This window comes from Gymnoscopelus braueri (assembly GCF_963280865.1).
Source record: "Gymnoscopelus braueri genome assembly, chromosome: 14".
Classification (NCBI taxonomy): domain Eukaryota; kingdom Metazoa; phylum Chordata; class Actinopteri; order Myctophiformes; family Myctophidae; genus Gymnoscopelus; species Gymnoscopelus braueri.
The window spans coordinates 47,576,398-47,591,307 of NC_137619.1; the positions used below are offsets into that span (position 1 = coordinate 47,576,398).

Here is a 14,910-nt window from a genome sequence, read left to right on the forward strand (position 1 = left end):
AATTTTGAGGTATTTTTAATTTACAGGAGTTTTTCCAATTTTTGGCCTTTCACTTGTAACAGAGTATTTTTATATTCTGGTATTACTACTTTTACTTAAGTAAATCATTTGAGTACTTTTTTCCACCACTGGAGGAGATCAAACAGATGAACAGTTTCTATAATTGTCTCTTCTTTCGTCCTCTCTGCTCCTCTCCCCGTCTCCCTCTCTCCTCCTCTCTCCTCCTCTCTCCTCTCTGGCCCCTGCAGTGGAGGAGATAGAGCAGATGAACAGCCTGTTCCAGCAGAAGCAGAGGGAGCTGGTGGTGGCCGTGTCCAAGGTGGAGGAGCTCAGCAGGCAGCTGGAGATGCTGAAGAACGGCAAGATGGACGCCTTCCACGACAACCAGAGCTCTGTGGCCGAGCTGGACCGCCTCTACAAGGAGCTGCAGGTGTGTGTGTGTGTGTGTGTGTGTGTGTGTGAGAACCGAACAATAGCTGATCTACAAGCTCACAATATATGTCGGTGGTTCTCAAGCTTTTTGTATTTCAAGGACCCCATAACTCTGAGAGTGTACAAATGCAACTTAAGTAATTTTAAGTAAATTTGTATTTATAGAGCACCTTTCACAGACAATGACAGTCACAAAGTGCTTTACAGAAAAAAGAAAAAAAACATAAAAGCATATAGTTGTAAGAAAAGATAACGAATGCATAAAATAAGTAATCAAACAACCAGTCATTAAAAAGACATTGCAAATAAAGACAGGACATGACGCAAATTAGTTGCAGGTATATAAAAACTTAGTAAATGCCTGTCTTAACATAAAAATAAATAAAAAAGTTATCAACAGAGGGCACCACTCTTAGGGGCAGTGCACGCACAGGCTTGGTCACCTTTTGGTCTTTAGCCTCGTGTGAGGGACAACCGTGTGTGGGCCCTGGGCTGAGGATCTCAAATGGACCCGTAACAGTCCATTTGGTTCCATTTGTACAAGCTTTAACAGAGTTACAGACCTGTAAGGGTCCATTTGGAACTCTTTCAAGGGACCCTGAGGGTCCCCCGGACCGCACTTTGAGAACCACTGATATATGTGTACGCATGTGTACACACACGTGTATGTGTAAGTATTTATGTGCGTGTGTGCATGAATGTAAGTGCAAAGCAAAGCCGTGTAACACTCAATCAATATTACAGCAATGAATCGTGTGTAAAATTTAAATTGAACTCCATGCATAGATGATTAACACTTCACCCACACAAAATGAGCAACTTGCCCCTCCCCTCTCTGTCTGTTTGTCCCGTCCCGTCCCGTCCCGTGCGGTGACGCTCGATCCAGCTGAGGAACAAGCTGAACCAGGAGCAGAACTCCAAGCTGCAGCAGCAGAGGGACAGCCTGAACAAGCGCAACCTGGAGGTGGCCGCCATGGACAAGCGTGTGAGCGAGCTGAGAGACCGCCTGTGGAAGAAGAAGGCCGCGCTGCAGCAGAAAGAGAACCTGCCGGTGAGTTACCCGTTAAGACCTGAGGCCGATTCTACAAATGCCCTCTAAATCAGTTAGTTCTCACACTTTCAAAAACCCTACACTTGGTCGTCCGGAGTCCCTCGGGGCTCTATACTAGTACCTTTTCTGTTTTCGCTCTACATTAAATATCTTTGCTGAAAAAATTAAAAAAAAAAAAATGTGTTTTGGGCTTTGAAACATCGGGGCATATTCATCAAAATCACAGTTCTGTTTGCTTTGTTATGCTTTGTAAACTAGTTGATGGCAATAGTTTCACTCAGAGCTCCCCCTAGTGTTCAGAGTAAAGCAGAGGTGGGCAGCCATGTCTTAAGACGTCCATTCATTTCTTTGATAACACTTTTTTCCCCTGCACATAGTCAGACTTTTATTGTTAATATTTAAAATGATTGATTAGCAGCCTGTAATAAGACGTCACCACACCACATGGTTCAGCGAAAATAGCAGATCTACAAGCTCACGGTGCGTCGCAACATGTTGCGAGCTCGTAGATAGACTGTACAGGAGGGTGCCTAGTATAGATCCCTGGGGGACTCTAGTTAAAGAAGTGCTGTATAAGGTTTTAAGTGGTTAGAAGCAGTGGTTATTTTCACTGTGGACTTGGGCTGGTGATTGTACAGTACATGAGATCTCTCCAGCCTTAGATACAGTAGATCACATGCCAAAAAGGTTGTCCCACACCCCTGGAGTAAAAGACTGTGTGTTTATATGTGTTTACCTCCGGAAGCCACAGATTCCCAGGCAGTCCCAATCGGCCCGTACAAAAGTAAGGTTTCTCCTCAACCTTTCAACCCTCTGCTTTCTTCTCTGTACCGAGGGAGCCTTAAGCCACGATTCATACTTCGTTACGTAGTGGTGTCGCGCGCCGCGAATAGCAGACCCTACAAGCTCCTTGTGAGCTTGTACGGTCTGCTATTTGCGGCCGTTGTTGTCGTGCGACATCACCGCGCAATGGAGCATAAAATAGGCCTTAACGACCTCCTCGACAGGAAGGAGACACGTCCCTTCTGATCTGTCTCTTCCTCAGCCCTTCTTTGATCTCTATCTCTGTTTGTGTGAAAAAGGCTGGCAGGGGATTCGATCACATCTCAGACACTGATAATGATGCCATCTTGGAGTTTACTCAACCACCCCCCTCCCCTTTTCCACTGCCATTTTCCCTCAGTTCCCTTTGGTTTAAAACCGCTCTGTGAAGGCTGAGGGGTTAATGAAAACAGGCAGACATGAGAAGACCGTCAGGAATGTCATGGGAGATGCTATCTCTTTCTCTCTCTCTCTCTGACTGAGTCTCTTGACGAGACACAGGTAACTGCAGACTTAAAAGCTGCGATCCATAACTTTTTTTAGTGAGAAAAAAAAACGTTCCGTAGGGCTACGGTCTCGGCGCTTAACAGTTGGATTTAACGGCCCGTAGGACTACGGTCTTGGCAGTTAATGTGTTAACAACAATATAATAAACACTAATTGGACATAGTTTTTAAGTCCTTTTGGTTGCTTATTTTTTGATTCCTGAGCTGACTGCCCTGACGTCTCCTGTTCCTTTGCCCCTCTCTTCCCTCCCGAGTTGTTTTGAACACCAGAGTCGCCATGGGAACCGTTTAATCTGAGTAAACAAACTCTTTGAAATGGTTTATTAGGAGGAGAAATTAACATATTCAATGTTGCTTCAGTCAGAGAGTGATGCAGGAAAAAGTGATGCATTCCGGGGTAGCGAAAATATGGGTGACAAGGATGGCAGGCAACAAAAACAAAACTACTCACAGCCTAGCTGATGTGGATGATTTTCTATCCTGTCCGTCTTCTTAAATAACAACACATGATTTCTAGGTATCCTGAAAAAACTACTCTCTTTTCTTTTTTCCCCCAATCAGCTTGAAGCTGTTAAACAGAATGATGGTGTTTTGGTGTCGCACAGCCAGACGTTTGGTGATCTCTGCCTACCTATCGTCTGAGGAAATGTAAATTTGATGTGGGGGCTAGAACAGCGGAGAAAATCAACGCTAAGATTACTGCTTTGAAAATCAACCCTTAATCCCTGAAAGACCACCCTATGGTCTTTGCGTTGGTCCTGCAATGCAGTTCTTTTTTAAAGTTTCCAAACGGTTGTCAACCCAGTTTGATCCCCTGCATTGAATTTAGATGTCCCCACATGTATCTGTAGGTAGAGATCGCTGATCTTCTGGCTACACGAGACTAGTGTTTCGGTGAACTATGCTAACTCTGCTAAGTTTCTTTTTCTCAATCAAATTAACCAAATTCAACCACTTAACTATAATGTGTATATATTGTTGCAGAGTGTAAATGTTTAAATACTGTTTTATACATAACTGCTTCATAGAGAACGCAACGATACTTGTTATTGAGGTTGCCATCAGAAACTACTTCTGTTTTGGGGATGTATAGTAGGAGCATGTAGTCATGCTTTAAGCATGCTGCACAAAGCATTTACATTGCAAATACAGCCTGCTCTGCACAGCTTCGAGCCGCTCTGGAAGTTGATGCCTCAATAGTGGATCCCATAATGCCACCTTGAGGCCTTTCAGTTGAAGTGAAACAACCTGCACCCTTGAGGGGGGAGTACCCAACATTTAATAATAACAATAATAATATCTGGGATTTACAGAAGACCACCTCATTTTGATTGTGTGTGTGGGTGTGTGTGCGCGCGACATTTTGGTTGTTAAATGTCAAATTTAATTGTGTTTTAAATATACATAAAAAATGAATGACAATGACCGGTACGAATAATCAAGATAAATACTGTACTATGGCCAAAATATGCCATGCATTTAATCATTTTATACTTTCAAAATAGTGGAAGCTCACGTTGTGAGCTTGTAGATTTGCTATTTTGGCTGTTTTTGAAAATGTATGAAAATGTTCGTGAAAAGTAGATTTATACAGATGAAGGGAAACAAATTTGATGATTATGCAAAAAATAATTACGGTTATCTCAGATAATCGCGATCATGTAACAATTGTGACGTGTGTGTGTGCGAATGTGTGTGTGTGTGTGTGCCAGTGTTGGGTGATGGTCTGAATAGGCCCACATGAGGAGGTGATTTACCCACCACTCTGCCTGGAATCATAATGAGTTGGTCTTTTTCACAGCCACACAAAGCCACGCTCCATACAGGCTGCTCCCTGCGCCAGCCACACACCAAGGCTCTGTTTGACATCACCCACCAAGCATGTCGCCGCTGTCCCGCAGAAACCTTGTAACTCCAAAACCCTTAGTTTTCAGGAAATGGGAGTGAAAAAAAAGAACCTGTGTTCCAGTGCATTCGATGTAGTTATTATCTAGTTACATGGCTCTTGTTAATGCTTTTCATTGGTTTCATATTTATAAAACCCACAAGCACCTTTCACTGTAAAACAAATTTAAAAAAATTGTGAGCTTGTGGATCGGCTATTTTGTTTGCCCGGTGTCACTATGATGAAGTAGGGCATTACTTTACGGAGACAAACATAAAAAAAAGTAAAGATTTTTTTTTTAATAAAGACATATGGAGATACAAGGTTTCTGCCTGACACCGACAAGGTATCACCATACTGACTGAACAGGCTCAGTCTTGAGAGTTCATCCCACACATTCACATAGGCCAGCGATCGGATCGAAGGACACTATTAGATTTATATAATTTAGGGGCAGTGTGGTGATCAGGGAGGGATTGCCTGGCATTTATTTTTTGAACTGCTGTTGCATTCTTGTGTTATTTTTTATTTTATTTTATTTTTTGTTTACTTTCTCAAGAATGGCTATCCTGGTAAAGAGCGGGCTTCAAAAGACACTCATCTCCAGGTAACTAAAACTAGCGTCGGAGCTGAACCTTCTCTACCCCCCCCCCCCCACACACACACACACACACACACACACACACACACACCTTTCATTTTAATCCGACCTTTCCTGCAGCATGACTCGACACAAACTGTTGGATTTTTGTTCTTTTGCTTCGGCACCGATGACTCTTGCCAGGAACTTGGGCTCATCTCGATTTAAACAGACACTACTTGCTTTTGTGTAATGATTAATTCATGCTCCGTCATGCGATGGTGTCGTGTTTGTGTAGAGATTGTAGATCTCTCTATTTCCAGCGAGCAGCACCAGTGTACGATGAAGTATAAATCAGGCTTTTAGAGAAGTCTTCACACGAGGGACGAGGGTCTGAATTCAGCAGCTCAGTATGAGTGTACTGTCTAACATCACAAAGTACACGTCAGTCAGGTTATAATGTGGATATACTGTATATCGTCATTGTCGGGTGGAAACCTAGCATGAGCAAAACGGTAACTTTTCAGGAAATAATAATAAATTATAATAGCCTGTGTCGATTTGAAAATAGCCGATCTACAAGCTTAAAACACCTCGCATCGCGAGGCGCTGTGAGCTTGTTGATCTGAAAAACATTAAAAAGTTAAAATACAGAGATATGAGGTTTCTGCCTGACGGCGACAATATGTGACTTTCACAGTATTATTTTGTTCACTCACTGTTGGAGAAGCAGTGAAACTAACATCTTCACACGCTCTGTCTTTGTGACCTCAAATGTACAGCTAGACATCAGTCACAATGAAAGGGCAATACATTGTTGTTTTGTTTTGACTCGTGCTTTTGTTATCTCCGTGTGTATAGTGAACCAAAGTCTGACATCACTGCCACTAGAAACCGCTACCCCTCTGAGTCACAGAGATATGTTAAAGCAGATCTACAAGCTCGTAGCTCTGCACCAAGTGCCGCACTATGAGCTTGTTGATCTGCTATTTCTTTCAAAAAATCGTGAACATTTGTGCAAATCTTTGAATATATATATATCTTAAAGCAAACATTTTTAACTAAAATCTTTGCTTCTGGGGATTCTACAAATGTCTTCTAAAAATGTATGTTTCTATATCAGATGTGCACACATTTTCAAATAGCAGATCTACAAGTTCATAGCACGGCACTCTGTGCCGCACTATGAGCTTGTAGATCTGCTATTTTTGAAAAGCCCAAAGTATAAAATATGGATAAAGTGGTTACACATATGCGTTCCCGGTCTTAATGGGTTAAAATACCAGTCATCTTAGATCGCATCATATAAGAACTGTGTTCCAAAAATTCACAAATGAGCTGGGCGATTTTACTCATAATGGTATGAAGCCTCAACTGACGGTGGAAAAGTTCTAATTCATCCAAAGAGTATGAAAATAAATACCGTACATTTCCTACAAACACAGACGTTATCAAATGTGACTCAATATCATAAAGGACACAGAGTCACATACCTGACAGAATCGGCGGGCTGATTTGTTTGTTTTCGGAACACGGTTCTTATGACGCAATCTAAGATTTCCCTATGGTGTTTTCAACAAAATAAATACTTCCGTGAACCCTGTGGTAGCGGGATTGACGCCAGGACTTCGGTACTCTATATCAGTGGTTCTCAACCCTTTTCAGGCCCCCCAAAATGATCATATTTGAACTGGGGACCCCCTCACACTGACAAACACTTGGAATTGTTTTTTAGTTGAGACAATACATATAGTTTGACTCGGTTCCACAGATAAATATAGCCGATCTACAAGCTCACAACACCTTGCGTTGCAGTGAGCTTGTAGATCTTCTATTTTCACAATGATTTGACAATTTTGCCAATGTTTGACCCGTTTTTATAGTTTGTTGATTACTTCTTTTTTTCCATAAATATATTAAGTTCTTAAGTCCTTGTCACTTCACTGTCATCTGGGGACCTCCCCAAAATCATGTGGGGACCACCCCTGAGGGTCCCGACCCACAGGTTGAGATGACTGAATATTTAGTTATCTGTCTGTGTGTCTGTACACCAGTGCTTCTCAAAGTGGGGTCCCCAGATAAATTTATTAATATAGCATCAAAAATAAGTGTAACCTCTTTAAACCGTCGCAATGTGCCGCAACACTTTTTTTATAATCTTGAAAAAAAGAAAATATTTAACAACACTGACACAAATCTTTTCAGATGGCGTTCCGTGGCAAAATAACATTAGTTTGGGGGTCCTTTACATGAAAATGTTCGAGAACCACTGATCTACTACACCAGACTAGACATTTTAACTCATTGCTGCACTCTAACAAATCATCTCTCTCTCTCTCTGTCTCTCTCTCCCTCCCTCTCCCCGTCTCTCTCCGTCTCTCTCTCTCCATCTCTCTGTGATCAGGTGCCCTCTGACGGTCCTGTGGTCCAGCAGTCGGGTCCGTCCCGCGTGGCGGCGGTTGGTCCGTACATCCAGTCGTCCACCATGCCCCGCGGCGGAGGCCCAGGCCCAGTGAGACACGAGCTGCTGGTCAAACCCGCTGCCTACCCGGACGGCACCAACACACTGCCCCCCGCGCCCCCCGCTCACGACACGCAAGGTGAGAGAGAGAGAGAGAGAGATATGCCACATGACACCATCATGACCTCTGCCTCGCTCCTTTTTCAGCCATGACCCAGTGTCAGCCTGGGAATGGACTATACCCAGAATCACATGGATTCAAGTTCTCAGTGGAGCTGTCACCATTATGCTGTTTTACATGGCGATTAATTGTCGCACAAATAATTGCGATGAACGATTTAATTGTGTTTTTGTCATTGAACACTGGAGCATATGAATACAGATTACATTTCTGTTTGGCTTTTAGGATTTTATGTTACACAGGGCAGGTATGACAAATAACCAAAATGTACAAAGAAATGTCTCATATTTAATAACTTTATACTTTATATAACATTAATAGTGGAAATAGCCGATCTACAAGCTCACAACGCATCGCGATGCGATGCGTTGTGAGCTTGTAGATCTGCTATTTCCACCACTTTTTGAAAATGTTTGAAACCATGTGAACATGTTTCAACATGGAAACGATTTTGAAGATTATGCAAAATAATTGTGACAGGCCCAGTTCTCAGTCACCACGGCTGATTTCAGTCATTTGGATTCCATGTCATGCACCAGAAAAAGGCAAACTACGAGCTTGTAAGCCTTTTCTGGACCAGGGCCCACTTGAAAATCTCAAAAGCATTCAACGCCGAGCCCTACACTGCCGTGTTAAGTGGTCAGATGGGTGGGCCAATTCTACAGGAAATTATGTGGGGACCCACTTGCAATATCCTCACCGCCTTCAAGTTGGGAATCGCTTGTATATATTGGAGCTAACTCTGGCCCCATGGTCCCTGTTAAATAAATAAACAAACGATGGAATGGCCTGGACCGCTGGCAGAAAGCACAACGGAATAGCAAAATGTTCTCTGTGTGAATAATGGTCAATTCACTGGGGGACCTCATTTGTCGACCTCTATACGAAGTCACGTTTATTTTATTTCCTCTTAAGAGCTGAAGTATAACATAAAATGTCCTGCTGCCCCCCTCAGCTGAACCAAAGGAATGTGAGACATCTTCTGCTTGTGATGTCAGCCTGAGTTCTGAAGGTAGCTGGTCTGTTCCATCTCCTGGATGTGCTGCTGTGGCCTAGAAACCACTGCTTCTCAACTTGGGGTCCGAGGACCACCAGGAGGGGTGCAAAAGGACCCTTACGGGTCTGTAACTCTATAAGAGGGTGCGAATGGAACCAAATGGACCCGGAGGTTCCATTTGGTTCCATTTCACACTCTCAGAGTTAAATTAACACTTGAGGATTTTTACATTGTAGATTTGGGTCCCAGAGCTAAGAAATGGTATCCAATGGGGGGTCCGTAGACTTGATGTATATCAACCTGAGGATCCTTGAACTTAAATGAAATCCTCTGTGTAAATTTAACTCTTGAGACAAAGGGAAGTGGTGACTTGTAAAAGGTTACATTTGGACCCCTGGCGTTCCCCGAACCCGAAGTTGAGAACCAGTGGCCTAAATCTGTTGAAGTGCCCCTCCCCCCCACACACATGCAGGTTATTGGTGTTTTCTCACCTGCATTCGTTTAGCTTTTTTGGCGCTTCTTTCTGCCGTGTTTTGGACTTGCAGTGAGGCTGCTAGCTGTGCTGTTAAACCTGAGAGGAGTGATGTGATGTGATGTGTGTGTGTGTGTGTGTGTGTGTGTGTGTGTGTGTGTGTGTGTGTGTGTGTGTGTGTGTGTGTGTGTGTGTGTGTGTGTGTGTGTGTGTGTGTGTGTGTGTGTGTGTGTGTGTGTGTGTGTGTGTGTGTGTGTGTGTGTGTGTGTGTGTGTGTGTGTGTGTGTGTGCTATGTTTTCTGTCCTGTCACCATTCTGTTGGCCTCACCATGACAGGAGAAAGGTCATCTGGAAAGGGACAATTAGCAAATTATTATGGTGTGATGAACACATTTTACCACTAGATGGGGGTAGAGTGCATGTCAACATAGAGGTCTTGTGGCTGGTGAAACAGATGATGGGAGCAGTGTGTGGACACATGCAGGTCCCATTTAGTGATGCTCTTTGTGCCACCAGCCTCCACACACACACACACACACACACACACACACACACACACACACACAAGCACTATGACTCGCCCTCTCAGCTCTCCTTAGATACCCCCCCTCCCCCAGTGATTCCTGGGCCAGCAGAGAGCTTGATATCATTAAAGATAAATGAGCTGACTCCAGAACAAACAAACAAACAAACAAACATGAGCATAATTGATTGTCCTTACAAGACACCCTCCCACTTCCTTCCTCACCCCTTCTCGCTTCCTCATCATCAGACCATCCTGTGTTTTATACTCGTAACAGAATATTCTTACATAGTGGTATTGCTACTTATACTTAAGTAAAACGAAGCAGAGTACCTCTTCCCCCACTGTTTTTTCCTTTTTCTTTTTTCGTGATGTTGCATGCAATCTTTTCCGCATGGTGAGTTGATATGCAGTGAGGGGAAAGGAGCATAGAGACTGGGGGGGTTGAGGGGTTTGGAGCCCCAGATCCCTCTCAGCCTGGCCGTTGTGCCATTGAGCGCCTGGGAGGGGGGTTTGATGGAGAGAGCAAAGGGGGAGATCGGAATATCTAAGGTGGTCTTCTCTCACTCTCTCACTCTCACTCTCTCTGTCTCTCCCTCGTGTGCATCTTCTACAGAAGCCATGTTCTTACTAAAGCCTATGAAAGAGCTGCGGGCAAAGAGAAAAGGTACACACTTGTTGTGTTGTGTGTGTGTGTGTGTGTGTGTTTTTAGCCTGCGTTCCGATACTCTACGGTTGTTGTGGTGGTGTTGTTGTTGTTCTTTGCTTCTGTCCGGTACTGAGCGCTTGTCAACTTTAACCCCAGCATCCATATTCTGGGGGGGGGGGGACATTAGTCAAAAATATCTATATTTTGTGAGCTAAAATGTGAGCTTGTCAAAAAGATTGTCCCGTTCCGAGCTTATAGATCGGCAAGTTTTGGCGAAGAGATTTTGTGTAGACTGGAAAAAAGCGGTCCAGAGTACAGAGCCAACTCACGTCCAGTTCACTGAGGGGTTAAGTGGTTAAGTGGCGGCGAACGTCGTCTTCATCCGTCTCCCAAAGCTACGTACGTTATCCGTCCTGTGTCTGTTTGCCGTGCTTCTGTCTTTTGTTGGCATGTTGTTGGCTCATTTCTTCTCCTCGGTTCCTCTCTCTTCTCTCCGCTGTTCTAAATGGGTCATAATAACCATGGACTGAACTGCCTTGCCGTGTGGAACCCGCCCGACCCTGTGACTGTTTTACGCACCTCAAGAGAACGCATTTTAGTTGCAGTGACCAGACGTCCCGGTTTGGATTGGGATTTAAGTGATTAAGGGTTGTTTGGGTTTTTGAAAATAATGGTCACCCTAGTGTTTTACACACCTCAAGAAAATACATTTTTGGTGTCAATCCTCAGGCAATGCACTGGTGTTGATCCGTTGTTTTACCATCTTAGTTTTGATGCTAATGTCTCTGGTTGAGAAGAGCCTCCCCCCGCTTGAGTGGCCAACCACAATGCCGATGTATTGAAGGCGTACAAGACTATTGGTTGGGTTGATAGTCAATCAACCAAAATGTGGATGATTAGCAGAGAGAGAGAGTCATCCATTATTGTAATACATAATGCCTCCTCTGGTTGCCATTTTCTTTTCATAATAACGATTGAAACTGGTTTCCATCTTTGTGTGTTTTTATTCTTCTTTTGTTTCGTTTCGCTTCCATACAAGATCCTAACACCTATCTCTCTCTGTGTGGCTCTCACAGGCCTTCAGTCGTCCAAGCTGGCTGAGTGGGGCTCCTCCTCTGGCCCTGAGTCCAGTGCCAACAGCCATGGCTCAGCGTCCACACTGCCACGGATGACCTCTCGCTCCAGCCCCAGCACTGAGCAAGGTAATGCACCCAGTGGTGGAAAGTAACTAAGTACATGTACTCAAGTACCGTACTGTTGTACAATTTTGAGGAGGTTTTACTTTACTGGAGTATTTCCAATTTTCTATACTTATACTTCTACTCCACTACAAGACAAATATTGTACTTTTACTCCACTACAATTATTTGAAAACCTTAGTTACTTTGTAGATTTTGATTATCATTACAAAGCATACATTAACCAGCCCTATGTAAACTTTGGCTTTTTGAAAATAGCCGATATTCAAGCTCACAGTGAGCTTGTAGATCTGCTATTTTCAAATGCCTATTACACACATTTTAGACATTCTGCATAACTAGTACTTTTACTTTTGGTACTTTTAAGTACATTTTGATGCCAATACTTCTGTACTTTTAAACATTTTGAAGTATTTCTACATTGCAGTATTGATACTACAATTTGAGTACTTTTAACACCACTGAACGCACCACATGTCTGCACCACTATACAGCTGGTGCCAAGGCCTTAGCTGTTGATAATGCAGCCTGTAGTCGCGCTGAGCATCAACTCAACATCGTCGCTGTCGGGTAGAAACCTTGTATGTCCAAAATGGTGTTCCAGTGGATCCAATGTAGTTATTATTTAGTCACAAGCTCTTATTAATACTTTTCATTGGTTCAATATTTATAAAAACCCACAGAAGGATTTAACCACTGTAGCTTAAATGTTTGCGACACGTTGTGAGCTTGTAGCGCTGCTATTTTTGTTACTTTTGTGTGATGCTGTAGTATGACGAAGTATAGTGCATTAATTTATGAAAGAACATAAATAGGTTGAAATATGGAGATACAATGTTTCTGCCCGACAGCAACAGAAATGTCCTAACTGATGTGTGTGTGTGTGTGTCTAGATGAGACGGAATTAAAGAGGGACAGAAAGGTGCGTCCGTTTTCCATGTTTGAGCCCACCGAAGTGCCCGCCACCTCCCTGCGCAAGAATCAGAGCAGCGATGACCTGGTCAGGGACGCCCAGGTGAGAGGGATACAACCCACACATACACTACCTTAACCCATTAACACCGGGAAAGCATCTGTGTCATTTTATACTTTTGGCTATTCAAAAATAGCAGATATACAAGCTCATAGCGCGTCACTTCGTGCCACGCTAGGAGCTTGTATATCTGCTATTTTTGAAAAATCATTAAAAAAAAAGCGAATCTTTTGAATATATATATATATATATATTTAAAGCGAAACTTTTTTACTCAAATATTTGCTTCTGGGGGTCCCTGGAACTAAATATTTTGAGATGGGTCTCTGCGGCCAAATACGTATAATTTCGGGGGTCCTTGACATGAATACGTTTGAGCACCACTGATATAGCAACGCACGTTTTCCACTCCAGGGCCTCACGCGTGTGTGTCTTTCAACTAACGACCATCACCCTCCTCTCTCTTGTCAGCAGTCTGCTGCCAATAAGGCACCCGCCAAGGTGCCGCCGCCTGTCCCCAGCAAACCCAAGGGCCCCGCCGGCGGCCCCTACGGAAAGCCAGCCCTCAACACGGGAACCTTCCCCAAAGCCAAGCCCCAGCAGAGCCAGCAGCAGCAGCACCCGCAGAGTCGCAGCCCGGTGCCCCCGTCTCAGAGCCAGACTCTGCCCCTGCCCTCCAAGCAGGACGCCCCCCCTGCGGCCACGGTGCGGCCCTTCACCCCGGAGCTGCCCTCGTCCAAGCCCCAGACCCTGGCCGCCAGCTCCATCTACTCCATGTACACCCAGCAGGGGGGTCCGGGGAAGCCCTACCACCAGCCTGTCATTCAGGGGGCTCTCAACAGGGCCCAGAGTCGCGGCAATGGATTTGTCAGTGGTAAGAATATTATAAAAATGTTTTGTTTGTTTTTTACTTTAACCACTTGAACCCTAGAAACCCTATTCTAGGGGCAACATTAGCCGAAAATAGAAGATCAGCTATTTTTGGCAAAGAGGTTTGGTGTAGAGGGAAAAAAGAGCAGACCAAGTACAGAGCCAATAGTCACGTTTACTAAGAATGGAGTGTTTAAGTAACCTGACTCCGCCAGATGGAAGAAGCTTGCGTCACATTTGTTTCACAGGCTACTTCCATCTGGGACCTCGGTAGCACAATCGATGAAGGAGCGATCCCTTTTTTTTTTCAAGAGACTTGGCAGGTGATTGGATGATCCCGCCCCTAGCAAAAGCTGATTGGTTCGCACACGCAGCAGTGCAGGCAGCTCTACTCTGAGCGAGTCCTGATGGAGGCTGTATTGTAAAGTCAATACCGCCCCCATCTGGCGGAGTCAGGTTAGTGTTTAAGTGGTTAAATAAATGTCAAACAAGTCTACGAAGCCATCTATGAAATCTATGAAAAAGTGTAACCTGCAACACAATTGTATATGTAGTGGGGGTCCCTGCTTCCTCTCTCTCGCTCTCTCAGATAAGGGGACCTTGGACTGAAAAACCTTGAAGACCCCTGATATAGGGCATAAGTTGTTCCTAATTTTGTAACTTTGGGTCCCGGGATAGACATCAAATTTGTCTTTTGGGTCTTGAGCTAAAAAGTTTGGGCACCACTGCTGTACAGCACCCCGCCACCCCCCACCCTTTAAAAGTGTCATCCTGTCATCAGTCGGTCTCCATAACAGAGAGGAGAGTGCAGAGGAGTGCCCATCTGGTCCGTTATCGCTCCATTTGAGTCCATTTAACTGGACACAGTTCAGAGAGCTTTTCTGTAATTTATTGTCCTTTTTCAATCGATCAGAGAGCTTTTCTGGATGCCATCCTCGTTGGGAGTGGCAGTTCCTGGTTCCTCCTGGCAGCGGTGTCCTTGAACAAGTCACTGAACCCTTAACTCATTCACTGCCACTGACGTAAAAAACGTAATTTTTCCCGTTTACCAATCCTGCCACTGACGTTTTTTTTTTAAATTTTTAATTATTTTTTAAAATTTGACCCAAAGACCAAGGAGATATGATTTTTCGAAGATCTAGACTCCCATCCACTTCCTTGTTAACTTAAAACTTAAAAATTCTGTATCTCGGCTCCTGAGTACTTTTTTTTTCAGATGAAAAATCTCTGGCAGTGGGCAAACGCGGCCAGCAATAATTGTGGCAGTGAATGAGTTAACTGCTCCCCAGGCGTTGTTCAGTAGCGGCAC

The 14,910-nt window shown here is 44.0% G+C and overlaps 1 protein-coding gene across 5 annotated transcripts in view; it reads left to right on the forward strand.

Annotated features, from left to right (window-relative positions):
• Positions 1 to 14,910, forward strand: part of LOC308100913 (apoptosis-stimulating of p53 protein 2-like) — a 60,398-nt gene that overhangs the window by 34,144 nt on the left and 11,344 nt on the right. Inside the window, exons 8-15 of one of the 5 annotated variants that reach the window (XM_080450095.1) lie at positions 249 to 430; positions 1,319 to 1,483; positions 2,229 to 2,267; positions 5,256 to 5,303; positions 7,681 to 7,876; positions 11,636 to 11,761; positions 12,652 to 12,773; positions 13,203 to 13,605. In XM_080450095.1, coding sequence (XP_080306221.1) covers positions 249 to 430; positions 1,319 to 1,483; positions 2,229 to 2,267; positions 5,256 to 5,303; positions 7,681 to 7,876; positions 11,636 to 11,761; positions 12,652 to 12,773; positions 13,203 to 13,605 — 1,281 coding nt within the window. The remainder of the gene's footprint in view (positions 1 to 248; positions 431 to 1,318; positions 1,484 to 2,228; positions 2,268 to 5,255; positions 5,304 to 7,680; positions 7,877 to 11,635; positions 11,762 to 12,651; positions 12,774 to 13,202; positions 13,606 to 14,910) is intronic. The other 4 variants (XM_080450096.1, XM_080450097.1, XM_080450098.1 and 1 more) reach the window with 4 other exon arrangements.